At 51.2% G+C, this 17,158-nt stretch overlaps 1 protein-coding gene across 4 annotated transcripts in view; it reads left to right on the forward strand.

Annotated features, from left to right (window-relative positions):
• The window catches only part of OTOF (otoferlin), a 37,969-nt gene that overhangs the window by 12,600 nt on the left and 8,211 nt on the right, over positions 1-17,158 (forward strand). For 3 of the 4 annotated variants that reach the window (XM_021392384.1, XM_021392386.1, XM_021392387.1), the window contains exons 11-32: positions 155-378; positions 738-846; positions 1,203-1,386; positions 2,388-2,508; positions 3,425-3,525; positions 3,888-3,978; positions 4,526-4,642; positions 5,198-5,350; positions 5,806-5,995; positions 6,360-6,484; positions 6,912-7,046; positions 7,584-7,745; positions 8,618-8,737; positions 9,089-9,250; positions 9,544-9,706; positions 10,464-10,534; positions 11,129-11,158; positions 11,774-11,920; positions 12,313-12,379; positions 14,245-14,399; positions 14,809-14,943; positions 15,812-15,949. In XM_021392384.1, coding sequence (XP_021248059.1) covers positions 155-378; positions 738-846; positions 1,203-1,386; positions 2,388-2,508; positions 3,425-3,525; positions 3,888-3,978; positions 4,526-4,642; positions 5,198-5,350; positions 5,806-5,995; positions 6,360-6,484; positions 6,912-7,046; positions 7,584-7,745; positions 8,618-8,737; positions 9,089-9,250; positions 9,544-9,706; positions 10,464-10,534; positions 11,129-11,158; positions 11,774-11,920; positions 12,313-12,379; positions 14,245-14,399; positions 14,809-14,943; positions 15,812-15,949 — 2,900 coding nt within the window. The remainder of the gene's footprint in view (positions 1-154; positions 379-737; positions 847-1,202; positions 1,387-2,387; positions 2,509-3,424; positions 3,526-3,887; positions 3,979-4,525; positions 4,643-5,197; positions 5,351-5,805; positions 5,996-6,359; positions 6,485-6,911; positions 7,047-7,583; positions 7,746-8,617; positions 8,738-9,088; positions 9,251-9,543; positions 9,707-10,463; positions 10,535-11,128; positions 11,159-11,773; positions 11,921-12,312; positions 12,380-14,244; positions 14,400-14,808; positions 14,944-15,811; positions 15,950-17,158) is intronic. The other variant, XM_021392385.1, reaches the window with a different exon arrangement.

The following is a 17,158-nucleotide window of genomic DNA, read 5'->3' on the forward strand; positions in this document are numbered from 1 at the left end:
TCCATATTTAATTGCAAAAATGCATCTCCATGCACACACGTGCATATTTGAGTCTGTGTCACCATTCACAGCAGGAAAGTGATGATCCTGAGACAAAGATGTGCCCTCCTTCTTGCATACCCCCTTCTCCACCAGCGTATCTGGTCTCCTGCAGGCTACCTGCCCACCTTTGGCCCCGCATGGGTGAACATGTATGGCTCCACTCGGAACTACACTCTGATGGACGAACACCAAGAGCTGAACGAGGGGCTGGGGGAAGGCGTCTCCTTCCGGGCCAGGCTTCTGATGAGCCTTGCAGTTGAGATCTTGGATACCACCAACCCAGAGATCAACAGCTCCACCGAGGTGCAAGTGGAGCAGGCCACACCAGTCGCTGATGTAAGTGTCCCCTAACCCTACAGTTGGGTCTCAGTCCCCTTGGCTGGTTATCTCTGGTCTCACAAACAGGATTTCATTTAGTATTGCACTACATGGTCTAGATTCCCCAGCACAATGAAAGCAAATCTGGCGAGGATTTCAGATTTTAGGGTCATTCAGATCTTCAGCTGTCTTAGGAGTGTTGGGCAGAAGGAATGTATGAGTGAGGGTGGATCCTAAACTTTGAGATAATTCTCATATTGGGAGTTAGGGCCAAGAAGAGTCATCTCCTAAGGCCAGCCAGATGATGAACCCCTCTGCTCAGGGCTCAGCGTCCTTCTGGCTGACCCAAACCACGATCTCTGGGATTTCTCCTGCAGAACTGCACTGGAAAGATGGAGGAGTTCTTTCTTTTTGGAGCCTTCCTGGAAGCTACCATGATCGACAGGAAGATTGGTGACAAACCCATCAACTTTGAGGTTACAATAGGTTGGTTGTATTTTTTGTGAGGTTGGTTTTGAAGCATGCCTGGTGGGGAATGCGGGATCCAAGGTCAAGAGCAAGATTTCTTCCCCCTTTTTCATGCAGTCATGTGCCAGCGCATGTGCCTCTGAGGCTGGCCACCAAGGGGATGGCATGCATTTCTACTGGCTTGAGAAGGGTTCTGAGCAGGGTGTAAACATCCATCATTAATTTGTGGTTTCTGGGCAAAGTTTCAGAGAGTTGAACTCGACTGCCCTCCATGAAAATTTCTCCCCAGCCTGAATGAAAGGCAGATGACTGAGCCCACTTAGCCCCCACGGGAGTTACAAGCCTGTGAATGCATTTCACTTTTCATTCTTGAGGCAACTATGGGAACCAGATCGATGGCATGAACAAACCTGTCCTGCGGAGGAAGAAGGAGGGAGGGGATGGGGATGAGGAGGAGTCCGAGCTGCTCCATAACTCAAGTGAGGATGAAGCTGACGAGGATGGGGAGATGGTCTCTGTCTCCTCATCTCAGCCCATGAAGCCCCTGGTTACAGACAGGTAAGCCTTGAATTCACCTCTCACCCACATGACTTGCTGTACACCCAACATTTGGACATCCAGCACTACCAGTGCTCTAACCCTATGGTTGCTGCAACAGGTTGCTTTTTTTTATATCGCTTGGGATCTTAAAAGCTAGAAAAAGTTATGGACACCCAGAGAGGAGGGGAGAATATAAAAAAAATCTGCTGGAAAAAGTTACCGAGAATGAGTTAGGCAGGAGACTGGGATAAAAGACCAAATCCTCGCAGTCTCGCTAGCCTTCAGCATCTCTCTTTGGGTCGGTCTGTCTACAGTCATTGATCAGAAAGCCCCAAACTGAGCGGGATCAGCACATGTCTTGGTATGCCTGAGCTAGATGCAGACCAGGCTTGCATACAAGGGACTCATACTTGGGAAGGCTAATTGGATATAACCTAATGAGATGTATTTAAACTGGATTATTTTAATGATGTTTTACCAGTAGATATGTGCTAGCTATCAGAATTAATTGGCTGAGTTAATTGAATTGGGAAACAAAACTAACCATGTTGAACTGAGGCTATCTGCACTCCGGATGAAGTCCCTCTGGGATTCCCTCTTTTGTTCACCAGCTCCTTGGGAAGGTGAATGCTGCAGGGAGATGAGCAGCACCACACATCTGAGAGCCGGTCTCCCTGGGCTCTGTCTTCCCCCGGGTGAAGGCTCCGGGTGGTGGGATCGTCACCTTCAGCCGTGGGGCTGTGCTGACACCTTCTGGCTGGAAATAGCACCGACGGCTTTAGCAGATGCTTGGGGCTCCATGATGAGCTCAGGCTAATCCGCTGGCCCCGACAAATCCGGTGCTGGGATGTGTTCTGGGGAAGATGCAGCCTCTCTCTTTGAGGATGCAGTTCAGATCAGCCTGGCCTCCCAAGTCCTCCCTCCCCATCACAGCTCTGCCTCTCAAGAAGAGCCTCTCAAGGGAACAGGGGCTATGGAGTATGACCACCATAGAGCACCTCTTCTGCCTCCTCTTGCAGGAACTACTTCCACCTGCCTTATTTTGAGAAGAAGCCCTGCATCTACATCAAGAGTTGGTGGCAGGATCAGCGCCGCAGGCTGTATAACGCCAACATCATGGACAAGATTGCAGACAAGTTGGTCAGTACATGCTGGAGAGGGAGCTGGGGCATGGAGTTAGCCATGAGGCACATCCAGGCTCCCTGAGCATCTCTACAGCTTGCCACAAAGCAGGGACAAATCATGGTTGGGATTCACTAGCCAGCTTGCGCAGAAAGGGAAAAGTTCCCTAGAATGAAGTGCTCCACGCTTGGAGCACTTCCAAACCGCAGGAGCTTGCTGTATTTTCTCAGTTAGACCCCAGGATCCCCACCAAGAGCAGAAGAGCAGGAAGGCTTTGCCTCCAAGGACTGCAGGAGTGAAGGCACTTCTCTGGCAGAGCCTCATTAGTCATCTCAGCTCATTCCTGAGGAGCCTTTGTGTCATCTCCAAATTGGTGGGGTCAAAGTGGGCATCCAGTCACAGAATCCTAGAATGGTTTGGGTTGGAAGGGACCTTAAAGCCCACCCAGTTGCAGCCCCTGCAGTGGGTTGGGACACCTCCCACCAGATCAGGCTGCTTAGGGCTCCATCCCCAGAGCAACTCCAGGGATGGGGCATCTACAGCTTCTCTGGGCAGCTTGCGCCAGGGCCTCACCACTCTCATCATTAAAAAATTTGTTCCTAATACCTAATCTAAATCTACTCTTTTGGTTTAATGCCATTACTCCTTGTCCCATCGCTACACCCCCTGACAAGAGCAGAGAGTAGAGCAGAGGAGTCCAAGTAGGACCTGCAAAGAGAAAACCTAGCAGGTCCAGCTGGGACGATGTGGGAGCCATTCCTATCATCCAGAGCTGCCCCCCACAGCCAAACCTGCCCCAGACCCAAGAACTGAGGTCTTCACATCTGGAAAAGGAAATAGATGCTCCCACTGGCAGCCCTCTGTGGGGCTGCTCCCTGTAGGGCTGGACCTCACCCTGCTACCCCCCTCACCACTTGCCCCATCCCTGCTGCAGGAGGAAGGGCTCAATGATGTGCAGGAAATGATCAAGACAGAGAAACCACATCCAGAACGCCGGCTTCGAGGGGTCCTGGAGGAGTTGAGCAGCAGTTGCTTGTGAGTAAAAGATGCGCAAAGGTATCGTGCTGCAAACCCCTGCTTTCTGTGGAGTTATGGGCAAGGTTGTGGCACTGAGGCTGTGATCTCATCACGACTTATCCTTTGGAAGATAGGCAAGCGTTTCGTTGCTCTGGCATAACACCATATGGGTTGCCTTTTGGATTGGAGTGCTGCTTACATCTGCACACCAATCCCAAAATAGCAATGAAAGCTTCAATATAGTGGCCTCTGCATGCTGGTACCTGAACGGCAGCTACTCCCCGTGCACAACACCACCCTGGGAGCCAACAAGATGCTTGGAAATGATCGCATCCCCAGATGGGGACCAAGGACATTCATGCTGCTGGCCCTTCCCACAGGCGCTTTGTGACACTGGCTGACAAGGACCAGCACCACTCTTCCCGCACAAGGTTGGACCGGGAGAGGCTCAAGTCCTGCATGCGGGAGCTGGTGAGTGTGGTTCATCTGGGAAGATCTGGGACTGGTTCTGACCTTGTGAGAGAAATGGGGAATTTGGTCTTTGGGCATGCTGGTTTCCAGTCTCTGTGCATTGAGGGTTTGGGGTTTTTTGCTGAATAGAGGAGCCCAAGAATGCTTGGGTCTTGCATGGATCTCAGGTGGCACTTGGGGACACACCACTGCCTCCCTTCCACCACGTTCAGCTTTGCCTTGGGAAGGAATCCAGGAGTACTGGCAAAGAGCCCCACTGGTGTCAGGCAGCTGGGGAAGCTGAAGAGGAGGATTTTGGGGGGAACTCTGCAGAGCATGGCTGCTCCAACAGTAGAGCTGGCCTAGATATTTGGGGCTGGTAGCCCAGCTCCTTGCTAAGGAGTTAGATATGCAGAAGAGACATACAAAGAGCAGGTGCTTATCCAGCTGACACAGCCAAGGGCACCAACTTCCATAGACAACTGCACACTACAAAACGATGCATTTAATGTGTGAAAGCCTACGTGGCCACTGTTTCGAACTGCCTTGGACTCCCCTTTCACTGCAGGAGAACATGGGCCAGCAAGCCACGACTCTGCGGTCGCAGGTGAAGAAGAACACCATGAAAGACAAGCTGAAGCAGGTGCAGAACTTCCTGCAGAAGCTCCGATTCTTGGCAGACGAGGTGCGTTCCCCTGCGTGGAGAGAGGGACAGTGCAGTGACACAGCAGCCAGGGCCCAGGAGCAGCCCTCTCTGCAATCCCTGTAGGTGCAAGAGGTCCTCATGGCATAGGTCTTGTCCAAGGAGCCTCTCCAAGTCTATACATTGCCCTCACGGAGCGCTGCTGGGGTGGAATGGGTCAGTGCTAAAACTCTTCCTCTCAACCTCTTTCATAGTAAGGAATTGAGATATGGTGTCTGCCCACTGAGTGATGAGGAAAGAAAAATCTTTAGTCTTCTAACCCCCAAATTATTATTTTGATTAAAACGAACATAAATCCCAGATTTTTTTTTCTAGCTAAGCTTCACCCTGCTGAGCTTAGCTCTCAGAAGCTTTGCTTAAGCAGACAAGCTTCTGCAATGGGAGGCTCAAAATCATTCCAATGCCCTAATGTGGCACTAGGGGCATCCATCTCCTGTGGAATCTGTTGAATTTGCCCTACAAAGCTCTGCAGCCCTGCTAGTGCCTCAGTGGTTCAGAAAGAGGTGACGTCCTGACAGGGCTCTTTGGTCTTCACAGCCCCAGCACACCATTCCTGACATCTTCATCTGGATGATGAGCAACAACAAGCGCATTGCCTATGCCCGCATCCCTTCCAAGGATATCCTCTACTCCATTGTGGATGAGGAGATGGGCAAGGACTGCGCCAAAGTGAAGACCGTCTTCCTCAAGGTGTGTGCCTGTCTTCCCAGGGGGAACTGCTGCCAAGAGGAGGGAGATGGAGAAGAGACACTCAAGGAGATGGAGATGAGAGAACTGAGGCTCCAATTTTGCTGGTGCTTGAATAGTAGGCACAACAGATCCACTACTGATAGTGACGGAAACCTGCTGCTAGGAAGGGTCTTACCCAGGTCGGTAGGTCAGAAGTGTCTGGAAGAGGAATGATGTTCGGTCCAGCTGGCCAGGAAAGGAAAATCTGGCTTGGAAAGAGAAAATCAATGTTGTAGGAAGAAGATAATGCAGAAGACAGAGTAGTTGGCATGATCTGGAAAAAAGAGGACAGAGTCCCTGGGTTTAAGCAGCAGTGGTGCAAGCAATGTAGTACAGTGAAGTGCGGCGTGAGGTGGTCTGTCCATCTCCAAGGCCTCCCCTGTCAACCTGTAAACTCCTCTGTTCTTTATGCCTAGCTGCCTGGAAAGAGGGGTTTCGGGCCTGCTGGCTGGACAGTTCAGGCCAAGATGGAGATTTACCTGTGGTTAGGCCTCAACAAGCAGCGCAAAGACTTCCTGAGTGGCTTGCCCTGTGGCTTTGAGGAGAAGAAGACAACCAGAGGCCAAAACCTGCCGTCCTTCCCTCCCATCAGCCTTCTTTACACCAGTAAGAGCTTCCTGCCCTTGGTAGGTCTGGGGATAGGACATGGAGAGGGCAGGAGGGAGCCTGCTTGGACACCACTTGGGCTGAGGGCCTTCCAGTTGTCCCACTCTGCTCCCATGGGAGCTGGGATATGGGAATTGTGTACCCTCTTCCCTGCTGCCCCAGTCTTAGCTGTCATTCTGCATACCAAGTGTAGGATGCTGAGGAAGTTCTTATCCATCTGGGGCTCATGTTTTGAATATATTTCCTTCATTAGACCTAGTACTGAGCAAAAGCAGACCTCTGAGGCCTTGCTCTCCAGGATGAGTCCCATGGCTGGGCTCCAGAGTTGCGTACCAAGATGTCTCACTTCCATTCTCTGTTGCAGAGAAGCAAGTTTTCCAGCTGCGAGCCCACATGTACCAGGCCAGGAGTTTATTTGCTGCTGACAGTAGTGGTCTTTCAGACCCCTTTGCCCGAGTCTTCTTCACCTCCCAGAGCCAATGCACTGAGGTAAACAACATCTCCTGACCTGGAGGGCTGGAGGTTTCTGGGGTTGTTGTGACACTTGTCTCATCAGCTCTACATCCTGCACCCACGCCACAGGTCTCATGTCTGCTAGTAAGTCATGGATGAGGTTGATCATGGTGTGGGAAAGCAGCCATGGCACTGGGGCTTGGCTGTTTCCAATGGCCCTGTTTGGAAGCCCCTTCCCCAGCAGCACCTTCAGAACACATCCCCATTCACCAGCACAGTGCCCTCCTGCATCCCTGTGGTTTCAATTTCACCTGCCTGGCTAGGAGGAACGGGAGCATGTTGGAAGACCATTCCCATGGCTGCTCTGAGGACAGGGAAATTGAGACCAACATCCAGCCTGCTGCCCTTCCGTAGGGTCCCAAACCTGGGCTGGAGCTCCTAAGTCCATCTTCCATTCTTCTAGGTTCTCAATGAGACCCTGTGCCCAACCTGGGACCAGCTGCTGGTTTTTGACAATGTGGAGCTGTATGGAGAAGCCCATGAGATGCGGGATGACCCTCCTATAATTGTCATTGAGATCTATGACCAGGACACAGTGGTAAGATGAATCCTGACATAGAAAAAATGTCTCTGATTTTGATGCTATGTTCACAGGCCAGGCAGACAGTGCAGTAGGCATGGTGATGATGGGTTGAGGGTTGGACTTGATGATCTTAGCGGTCTTTTCCAACCCAAAGGATTCCATGAGGATGCAAGAAGCATGTTTTCTCCTGACCCTTGGAAGAAGGTACCCTCACATTTCCAAGGGCATGAACTAGGAGCCTCTGCTACTCATCTCTTAGACAAAACTGAATGATATCTTATTTTTGGAGAGTGAAGCAAGAGTTTTTGTGATGTGGTAATTGATGAGACATTACTTTAGTCTTTCCCTTCAAAGTAGCTGCTCAACAATGGCCTCCTTGCTGTTCCAGCCCTAGGCCATTTCCCTCACCTTGAAGATGTTTATTGCCTTAGAAAGTGCCTTCAGATGGGAAGACAAAGCTGGCACTGATCTCCGGTGTCTCAAAAACACAATGAGGAGAGCTGGGATATGCTGTGCTGGGCCAGCAAACCCATGTACTCTTTTCTTCTCTAGGGCAAAGCTGACTTCATGGGCCGCACCTTTGCCAAACCAGTGGTGAAAATGTCAGATGAGCAGTACTGCCCACCACGCTTCCCCCCACAATTGGAGTACTACCAGATCTACCGGGGCAACTCCACAGCAGGAGACCTTCTGGCTGCCTTCGAGCTGCTCCAGGTACCAGCCAGCCCAGGCTGAGGGAGGGGAACGATTTGCTGGAGAGGTTGCAAGGGAGTGGGAATTAATCCGTGCTTGTGCAAAGAGTGGATATTTTGTACATCCTTGAAAATCTAGAAAGGCTTAGCTCAGCTACTGTGCCAGCAAGAGCACCTGTGCAGTTATGCTTGTCAAGATGATGTACAGCGAGTCCCAGCTTCCTTCTGGACAGGACACCTCACTGAAGTGCTGCATTAGCCCAAATTCTCTACAGCGTCACTGCAAGATGTCAGTAGGTGTCTTGGTGCTCTCCAAGATGCCAGTTTGAGCATTTCAGGGCTACATGCTCCCTCCATCCCGGGTCTCCCTTTTATTTCAAGGGAGACTTTGTTTTGCATGTCTGCCTGCCATGTCTTCAGATGCCCTGTGATAAGGCCCAGATCAAGGCAGCCTTGCAGATTGTTGCTGAGCCTAGAGTCCTACCATCAGGGTGCTTTTCCTGTTTCCCTGTCCAAGCTCCTTCTTAAAAGGCTTGCCCAAGCCTTCTGTTTTCCAAGCTTTCCCCTTCACACCCTGCAACAACCCATTCCTTCTGCCTGATGTGTTATGCCTCAGGTGTCCTGGGCTCTTCTCTGTATATAAAACACAGCAGGAGGATGCAAGCTTACTGCACATCTGTTTCTTTTTCTTTCTTTCTTGGGGCTTCCCAGAGAAGCTGCAGTAGTTCCGTTATTGGAAGTTTCCAAAGCTGCGTTGGACAATCTGGTCTAGCAAAAGATGCCCTTGTCCATGGCACAGGGTTGAACTAGATGGTGTTTAAGGGTCCCTTCCAACCCCAAATTTTCTATGATTCTAGGATACAGTGATTCTCATCTATACTGCATCTCTTCCAGATTGGTTCTGGGGGCAAGTCGGACCTGCCCCCAATTGATGGCCCCACAGACATAGACCGAGGTCCCATCCTGCCAGTGCCACTGGGGATTCGGCCAGTGCTGAGTAAATACAGAGTGGAGGTAATTGCATTGAGGTGCCATATCTTAATGTTCAGCAGCGAGGTGGGCTGTGCGCATCTCACAAACTTGGTCTTCTTGTGTTCAGTGAGGTCCCAGAGCAGAAAAGGAACTGCTGAGAGCAGCAGAGATCTTGGGTTGATCTGGATCAGCTGTGGGTTGGATTATGAGGGGTGTCAGACTGTGCTGCGGTCCCAGGCCATGTGGGGAAGAAAAGGAATGCTCAGGGGTCCACCAGTCCCCAAGCAATGGCATTTGTTTCCCTGCTCCTTTATACCAACTCCTTCTGACCCAGACAGACTCCATCCAAGGGCAGTCTTTCTCACACTCATGCTCTTTCTCCTCCTGTCCTAGATCTTGTTTTGGGGACTCAGGGACCTGAAGAGAGTGAACCTGGCCCAGGTGGACCGGCCCCGAGTGGACATTGAGTGTGCTGGGAAGGGGGTCCAGTCAGCCCTCATCCAGAACTACAAGAAAAACCCAAACTTCAGCACTTTGGTCAAGTGGTTCGAAGTGGTGAGTTGTTTCTCTTCCCCGTGGGCCCTCAGCTACCCCAGACCTTTTGAAGCCCAAAACGATGGCTCCTAGCCCCTTGCTTCAAGATCCTCTGCAGCAACAAAGGAGTTGATCTCCATCCCAGTTGGCGGTGGCCTTTCTCTGAGCACTCCCAAGGTCTGCTTTGCTGAACTGCTTTACACCTCTTCCTCTCCCATCCCTCCTTTAGTCCCTGCTGGTCTCTCCAACCACCAAGGTCAAACCCCCATGGCCCACATCTATCCCTTGTTAACTGGCACATCTTCACATCCCAGGACCTCCCAGAAAATGAGCTGCTCCACCCGCCCCTGAACATCCGAGTGGTGGACTGCCGGGCTTTTGGGCGCTACACCCTGGTGGGCTCCCATGCTGTCAGCTCCCTCCGAAAGTTCATCTACCGCCCACCGGATAAGAAAGCCCAGCACTGGAATATGACAGGTACCAGGCTTGGGCCATAGGGTGTTTGTGGGGCACTGCAGAAAACTGAGGGGTATGGACAAAGAGGAGATGGGCTGCTTCCTGCTGTAAGACAAGAAAGGCTGCTTCTCCAACATCCACAGTAAGAGTGGTGAGGCACTGGCACAGGTTGCCCAGAGAGGAGATGGGTCCCCCATCGCTGCAGTCACTCAAGGTCAGGCTGGACGGGGCTCTGAGCACTGATGAAGCTGTGGGTGTCCCTGTTCATTGCAGGAGAGTGGGACCAGATGGCCTTTAAAGGTTTTTTCCAACTCAAACAATTATATGATTCTATGATCTCTGTATCTTCATGACTCCACACTCCAAATGTTCCCCAAGACTCAAGATGATCTTGCCATGCTCTCTGCCGCTGCTGTTTGGACCTCTGCTTGCATCTCTGTGTGCTGGTATTTTCAGGGCAATCCTTTTCCATATCTCTTCTCTAGAAGGTGGGGCAGAAGTTAAAAACAAGCCTTTCTCATCATCTGCATTCCTTTGCTACAGCACCATCTTTTAATCATGCTGTAAGGGTCTGTGCTCTTTTCCCCTGCTCCTCTCCTCTGAGCAAGGTGACCTTACATCACTCCTGCATGAATATTGCAACAACTCACCTGAGCTCTCAGTTTCTTTCCTACACTCTCCTTCTCTCTTGTTCTCTCTTTCTCTGTCCTCTATCCAGCTAAACAGCTCAAAGCCTATCTGGCAACGGCCAATGGGGCCCCTCGCTCTCACCCCACAGGGGAGATTGTTGTCAACATGGAACCTGAGGTTCCCATCAAGAAGATGGAGACCATGGTGAAGCTGGAAGCTGTGAGTATCTGTGTGTCAGAGCTATGCTAGCATTGCTTTCCTCACTGAACTGCCCATCTCGGAGGGATCCCACCCAAAGGAGGGCTGCTTTATCCTATGGAATAATGGGGCTGATGCCTGGAGTTGAGGGGTCTTGGGTCAGTACCAGTCCTACAAACCAACTGCCTTCTGTCCTGGCTAGATTCAACTGTTGCTTGCTGTCCAGAGGAGGACTGTCCTGGGCTAAGCAAATTAGACAGCTTCATGTTTTCCTTCAAAAACAGCCAAATGGGAATGAGGACCTCCCTTGTTAGGCAAGAAAAGTTCAAAGAGAGCAGAGTCTTTGTTGTATGGGACAGAGGTTCTCCTTGGAACCCAAGAGAGGTGTCTCCAAGGCAGAGATGGGTTTGGTGTGTCCCAGCAGCACCTCCCATGTACGCAGAGCTTTCCCAGCCAGGGCTCTTCGTGCAAGGCTTCTGGTCCCTTACACCATGGGGATCGATCTGTGACTTCTCCAGCTTGCCGTGCATGTGTGTGCCTGTGTGTATGTGCACTCAGCTGAGGCTGTGCTGCTAACCTGCTCTTTCTCTCCATCCCTTCCACCCTGGGCGGCAGAACTCTGATGCGGTGGTGAAAGTGGATGTGGTAAGTGATTGTTCTGCTCATCAGCCCTGCTCCCAACCCTCTACACCCCATCCTGCACTTCTGTGCAGCTTTCAGTGGACCACGCATCCTCAGGCGGGGACTGATGCCCCTTTGTCCCAGGACAGAGATGGAGCAGTGCTGTCTGTTAAAGAATTCTGGACTGGTCCCCGCAGATTGGGAAGCACTTCTGGACCAGCACTTCCCAGCACTGCTGTATCAGGGGGAGCAGGGCAGGCAGCACCCTGGGAAGGAGGTGCAGAATCCAGAGGGGTTTGTGGTGCCTCCAGGAGGACACAGGGTACTTCCTAGGCAGAGGGAGGATCTCTGCCACCTATAATCCTGTAGCATGAGAAATGCATGAATGAAATGGATGGTGGATAGGAAGAGACATCTCAGGATGCTGACACAGTGTCTTGCTGGAGCCTCAGGCACCTCACTTTACTGTGCTGTGCCCGTGTCTCTGGCTGTAAAAGGGGGAAAGTGCTAATGAGGCCATGCAGCTAGGAGGCCACTGTCTGCTCAGGTGCTTTCCCCACCACCTTTCCTCTTCAAGATGTGTTTGATCTTCACCGGAATCCTCTTCTTCTCTGCCTTTGCTACCCTTGTTCCCTGCAGTCTGAAGAAGAGAAGGAGAAAAAGAAAAAGAAGAAGAAAGGAGGAGGAGGAGGAGGAGGAGGAGAAGAGATAGAAGAGGAGGAGCCAGATGAGAGCATGCTGGACTGGTGGTCCAAGTATTTTGCATCAATTGAGACTATGAAGGAGGTGGGTGCCGAGCAGAGGAGGAGAGGTATGTAGGTGGAATAGGAGACCACCACTGTCTGCTGCAGGCAAGGTCTCAGCTCTCTCCAGCTGTTTCCAAAGGCTCAGGGCTGTGCTGCTTTCCTTGCTTGCTTGTTGGTGAGGCATTCACCCGGCAAAGCTGAGCAGGATTCACCTTCCTTGAATGCACTCCGTGTGCACATGTGTCTGGTTTGCAGGCAAACACAGCTGGTAACAGTTGCACTGCTCAAGGCTGCACTGAGCACATTTGGTGGCCAGCCCTTAGCTCGCTGCTTGGATAGGAAAAAAGCCGTGACCCTGAGTCAGGCATTTCCAGCGAGCACAGAGCCCTCCACACAGTCACCCACTCCCTGCTTGCTTCATTTCTCCCCCAGCAACTCCGGCAGCAGGAAGCAGCTGCAGCAGAAGCAGAGGAGAAGGAAGAGATGGAGATCACCGAGGGTAAGCAGCTTGCAAGCGAGAGAGGGGGTGGAGCTGCAAAGGGGAGGACCAGGGCTTGAGCACCCTGCTGGACCATGTGGTTGTCTCTTTCCCAGATCAGGTGCTCCTAGGGCAGGACTGATTTTAGTGAATGGAGACCTGGTGTGATGCAACTGCTGGGTGAATCCCAGTCAGAGCCTGATGTTGTGGCAGCCTCCAGCCCAACTCTGTTGGGAAAATAGCACAGAGTAGTGACTTGGAGCTGTGCAATTGTCCGAGGATATTTTTGTTCCATCACAAGTTGGGATGTCACTTAAAGTCCTGTTGCTTTGGCTGTGCAGATGGGTTAGCTTAGGGCCACGTGCTTGAAGTCTGTTGAGCACGACAAGTAGTAGATACTTCTAGATCACCTTCATGGGGTTTTCCATCCTCATTCTCCAGGAGGGTTTAAAAAAACCTTTTAGTTCTTCCCTCAGCTTTGCAAGGGAAGGTTCAACCAGACAAAAGATCTGGGATTCTTCTACTCTGACTGCTTTTATTTGTGTACAAAGGCATCCTTGTCTGCTGTTCTAGTACAGGCAGAGATTAAAAACATGAGCGTCTAGGGCAGGTTCTCTGACCTAAATTCAGTACTGTGTAGAAATAAGATAATCTGTGCCCTAAATGCATCTTTCTCTGCAGGAAGTCAGGTGCTCTGTAGCTCAGATGGGGCACTGGAGATGTTTAAAGTTGGTTGAGACAAATTTTATAACACAAAGGATGAGGCCAAAAATACCGATGAGTTGGGCCATATGGCCACAAGGGTGACCTTGTCCATTTGCAGCCTGGAGGCTCCTTGCCAGTCCCATCACCAGGGCTGGGAAAGGTTTCCCTGAGGACCTTCACGCATCCTTTCCACATGTCCCCCGTTCACACAACAACAGGTCATTGTCTTGCCTAGGCAATGCAAAATTTATTAGCTGAGAGAAATACAGAGCCTGGTTCCATTATGAAGGCCAGCCTTCATATCATAAGAAAGATGAAGTCAAGTCTTGCTAAGCTTGGAGCAGCTTCTTCCTGAGTTTGCTGTCATGGAAGGGCTGCTGGGGGATGTCTTGTGTCCCACTTTCTTCTCGTTCTGTCTTCTAAGCAGGATCCATTTCCCCTTGGCACTCCCATTCCTTCCTCCATCCCTCTTCCACACTATGTCCTTGTTGTCTTCTGTCTGTCCCCATCTGCACTTGCCCAGCAGAAATGAAAGCTGGCAGACTGAGGCAGTGAGGGATGGGGATTGTAGATGAGAGAAGAGTGCAACATTGCTCAGCTCAGACTTCTTTCCAACGGCCTTTCCTTGTGCAACTGGTGCCACCAGCTGCTGGCTGCTCTGAATAGAGACCCTAATATGCCATTGCAGCTGGCCATGGGCATCAACCTCTGTAAGGGCAGCAGCCTGTGCCTTGGTGCTGAGCATCAAGCACCGTCACCTTTGCAATACCTAGGCTGGGCTTTTCTTCTCCAGGCTGCACGTGACAGGAAAAGACTCTAGTGGGAGTAAGAAAAGGAGGTGCTGTTGGTAGAATCAGGAATTCTTACTGCTATGGAGGCTAGCTAGAACCTAGTGCTCTCAGTCTGAATAATTTACATTATGGAAACCCCTTGCACAGAGACCACTAGGCTCGTGGAAATGCTGTGACATGAGCAGTGATGGCCAGAGAACAAGGAAAGACAGGAGAGGGCTTGAAGTGTTACTCCAGGGCTGGAATGGGAGCTGCAGGCAGTCACAGCTGTCAGCTTTCATGATCCTCCCATTGAAAAGACCTTGATCAAGTCTCCCCTCCCTGTCTCCCTCACCCTTCCTCACCTTCATTTCCATCTCCTCCTTCCCTGCCACTTCCCCTTGGACCCAGAAATCAAACTTGATGACTCTCCCATGAAAGGCTTCAAGGGCCAGGCAAAGAACAAGGACAAGTCCAAGGCACCCAAAGATGACAAGAAGAAGAAGCAGCAGACAGCCCCTGATCTCCCCGAGAAGAAGAACAAGCAGAAGATTGATGAACTGAAGGTGCGTGTGGCAGCTGGCAAGGAGGATACCCTGCAGCTTAGTTTGGCTCTGGCTGGAGGGGAGCGCTTTCCAGGCACAGCCAGCCCAACCAGGACTCAGCAGGGACAGGCTGTGCTTCATGGTACATGCTGTTTACTGGGATTGATGTAGCCTGTGAATCTGGGGCTCAGAACCTGCGTCCTCCACAATTTGGGAACAGCTGCTCTCATCCATTCAAGCTGAGCATCCCTCCTGTACATGATCAGTTTGGGGAGGCACCTTATCACAAAGGTCCAAACCAAAGATCCCTTCTCTTCCTAGAGAACTGGGCATTGGGAGCATTGTTCTATCTTGGTTGCTTGGGGCAGTCACCATATCTTTTCCTCCATTGTTTTCTTTTAACGTGATTCCCCTCCTTTCTGTCTTCTAGGTCTTCAACAAAGAGCTGGAAGCAGAGTATGATAACTTTGAGGACTGGCTGCACACCTTCAACCTGCTCCGTGGGAAGATTGGGGACAATGACGACAATGCAACAGAAGAAGAGCGGATAGTGGGAAGGTTCAAAGTGAGTTTGCTTGCTGAGTTGGCCCAGGACAGGGACAGCCCTTGCCTACAGGCTTCTGTGCTGAAGGTGCTTTAGTAGGAAAGGTTTGGATGACATAGACATCAAATGGCACTGACCCAATCATAAAACCTTGCAGAGATGGAAAGCCTCTAAGGATAGTTCCAGGCTTCAGCTAGTGCATCTGCAGAGAGAATGGTCTGTAGACAAACAGATGCTTGATAGTTCTTACAGAAGGCCAAGGGAAAAGAAGATCCTCTTTGAAGCCTGCTGTGGAAATGAGTCTTGCCCTGGATTTTCTCTGTGAACCATTTCTCACCAGGAGTACTCACCTGGACTCACTGCCATGGGGCACCAGTGCCAGTACCCAGGCAGTGCAGGAGCACATCTGTCAACTGCAAGATTCTTGGACAAGTGAGGCTGCTTTTGGAGGATCCCGGCCAGACTAAGCCTATTAATGCCAAATTTGCCCTTTGCTTGTGTTAAATGATATAAAAAGTGCGGCTGCCTCCTCCAACTGCTCTGGCCAGGACCACTCCTGCCCAGCACAAAGAGCCCAGCCTGGTGCCTAGGACTTCAGGTCTCTGCCCAGGCTGTTGTCCTTCTGTCAGTTTTACCCTTGGAAATCTCTGTCCATAAGCACCTTGCTAGTCTGATTCCTCTGCAAACCTCCTTCCCTTTGTCCAGTTTCTTAGCTCAAGGTAGCAAACCCTGAAAGTGGTGCTTGCAGGGTGAAGGAAGTTTCCAGATATGCTACAGCACGTGGCTAGAGACAAGGATTTTGGCTGAGCCCAAGGAAGGGTGGTCTAGGATGGGCCTGCTCACCCTGGGCAGCAGGGCTCTAATCAGGCTGTGCACTCCCTCCCACCAGGGCTCCATGTGTGTCTACAAAGTGCCACTCCCTGATGATATCACCAAGGAAGCAGGATATGACCCCACCTTTGGCATGTTCCAGGGTATCCCCAGCAACGACCCCATCAACGTGCTGGTCCGAGTCTATATTGTGCGGGTGAGTATAGCAGCATGGTGTGGCAAGGTATGATTCCTTCCACAGTGCACACCCTGGAGCTGGTCCTAAATCTGTAGGGATGCTGGGTGTTAGCTCTCAGGGCCTGTATTACAAGGTGCGGGTTCCTTATATCCCCATGACACTGTAGTACAGAGCGCGTGCAGAGCAAAATGGGAGCTGGTGGGATCCAGTAGACCTGGCAGGAGGGGGTGGCAGCTTCTTCAGCATGTCCTGAATGATTATCAGTCTGGTACAGCTAATGGACAATATCTTTATACATACGGAGTATGCTCTGGGAAACTCTTTTTCTGACTCCCAAACTAATCACCTTGTGCCTGCAAGAACAGGAGTGAGGCACATCAGCTGGGCACTAGCCCTGAATAGAAGCACATGGGCTGACCCTTTTTACCACCCTGCCCCCGATGTTTTACAAATACAACTTTGGGTGATGGTTCCCACTAGCCTGGTTCTCCATCCAGTGCAGCATCACTGTGCCCAGTGGTGGGGAGGAGTCTCCCATCCATCCATCACCACCAAGGCTGTGACAGTAGATACCACCTTGGCCAGTAGCACTGCCAGACAGGACTGGCTTCACCACTGGATATGCCCTGGCATGGGAAACTGCTGATGTGTGCCACGATGGAGGCTGGAACTGGAGAGACTGAAATCACCCTTAACATCACCTCCCTTTGTGGAGAGAGTCCCCACAAGCCCTGGCCCCCAGTGCAGTCAGTGGAAAGAACAACAGTTGAAGGAGGAAGTCTTCTTGACCTATTAGTCAAGTTTTGCTCTAGGTCTCTCTTTAGAGACACCAAAAGAGGCTCTGTTTATGTATTCCTGAGGGGACACTGACGTGCGGAATCAAAATGTAAGGTTACAAAGCAGGTATCTTTACTCAGCGCTGCACACACACCGGGTGCAGGGGGGATCACTCCTCCTAACTGCACACCAGATGACAAGAAAGGCAGATATTTAAAGAACAGGCGGCTTACATATGCATTAGATTTCCAAGGAAAGGTTGGGTTATTACAATGAGTTCCCCGCCCCGGGACCCAGTCCTGTTACACACGCGTGGTATTTCCTCGGTGGTCGTTTGGGGTCTTTTTGTGATGAAAGGTCGCGGCGTCCCTTGCTGTGTGCTCCTGCCCTGGTTCGAGTTGGAAACGCTGACTTGCTCTAGCCAGCCGTCTCACCAGCTGCAATTCTGTC

Source organism: Numida meleagris, chromosome 3 (genome assembly GCF_002078875.1).
Source record: "Numida meleagris isolate 19003 breed g44 Domestic line chromosome 3, NumMel1.0, whole genome shotgun sequence".
Taxonomy (NCBI): domain Eukaryota; kingdom Metazoa; phylum Chordata; class Aves; order Galliformes; family Numididae; genus Numida; species Numida meleagris.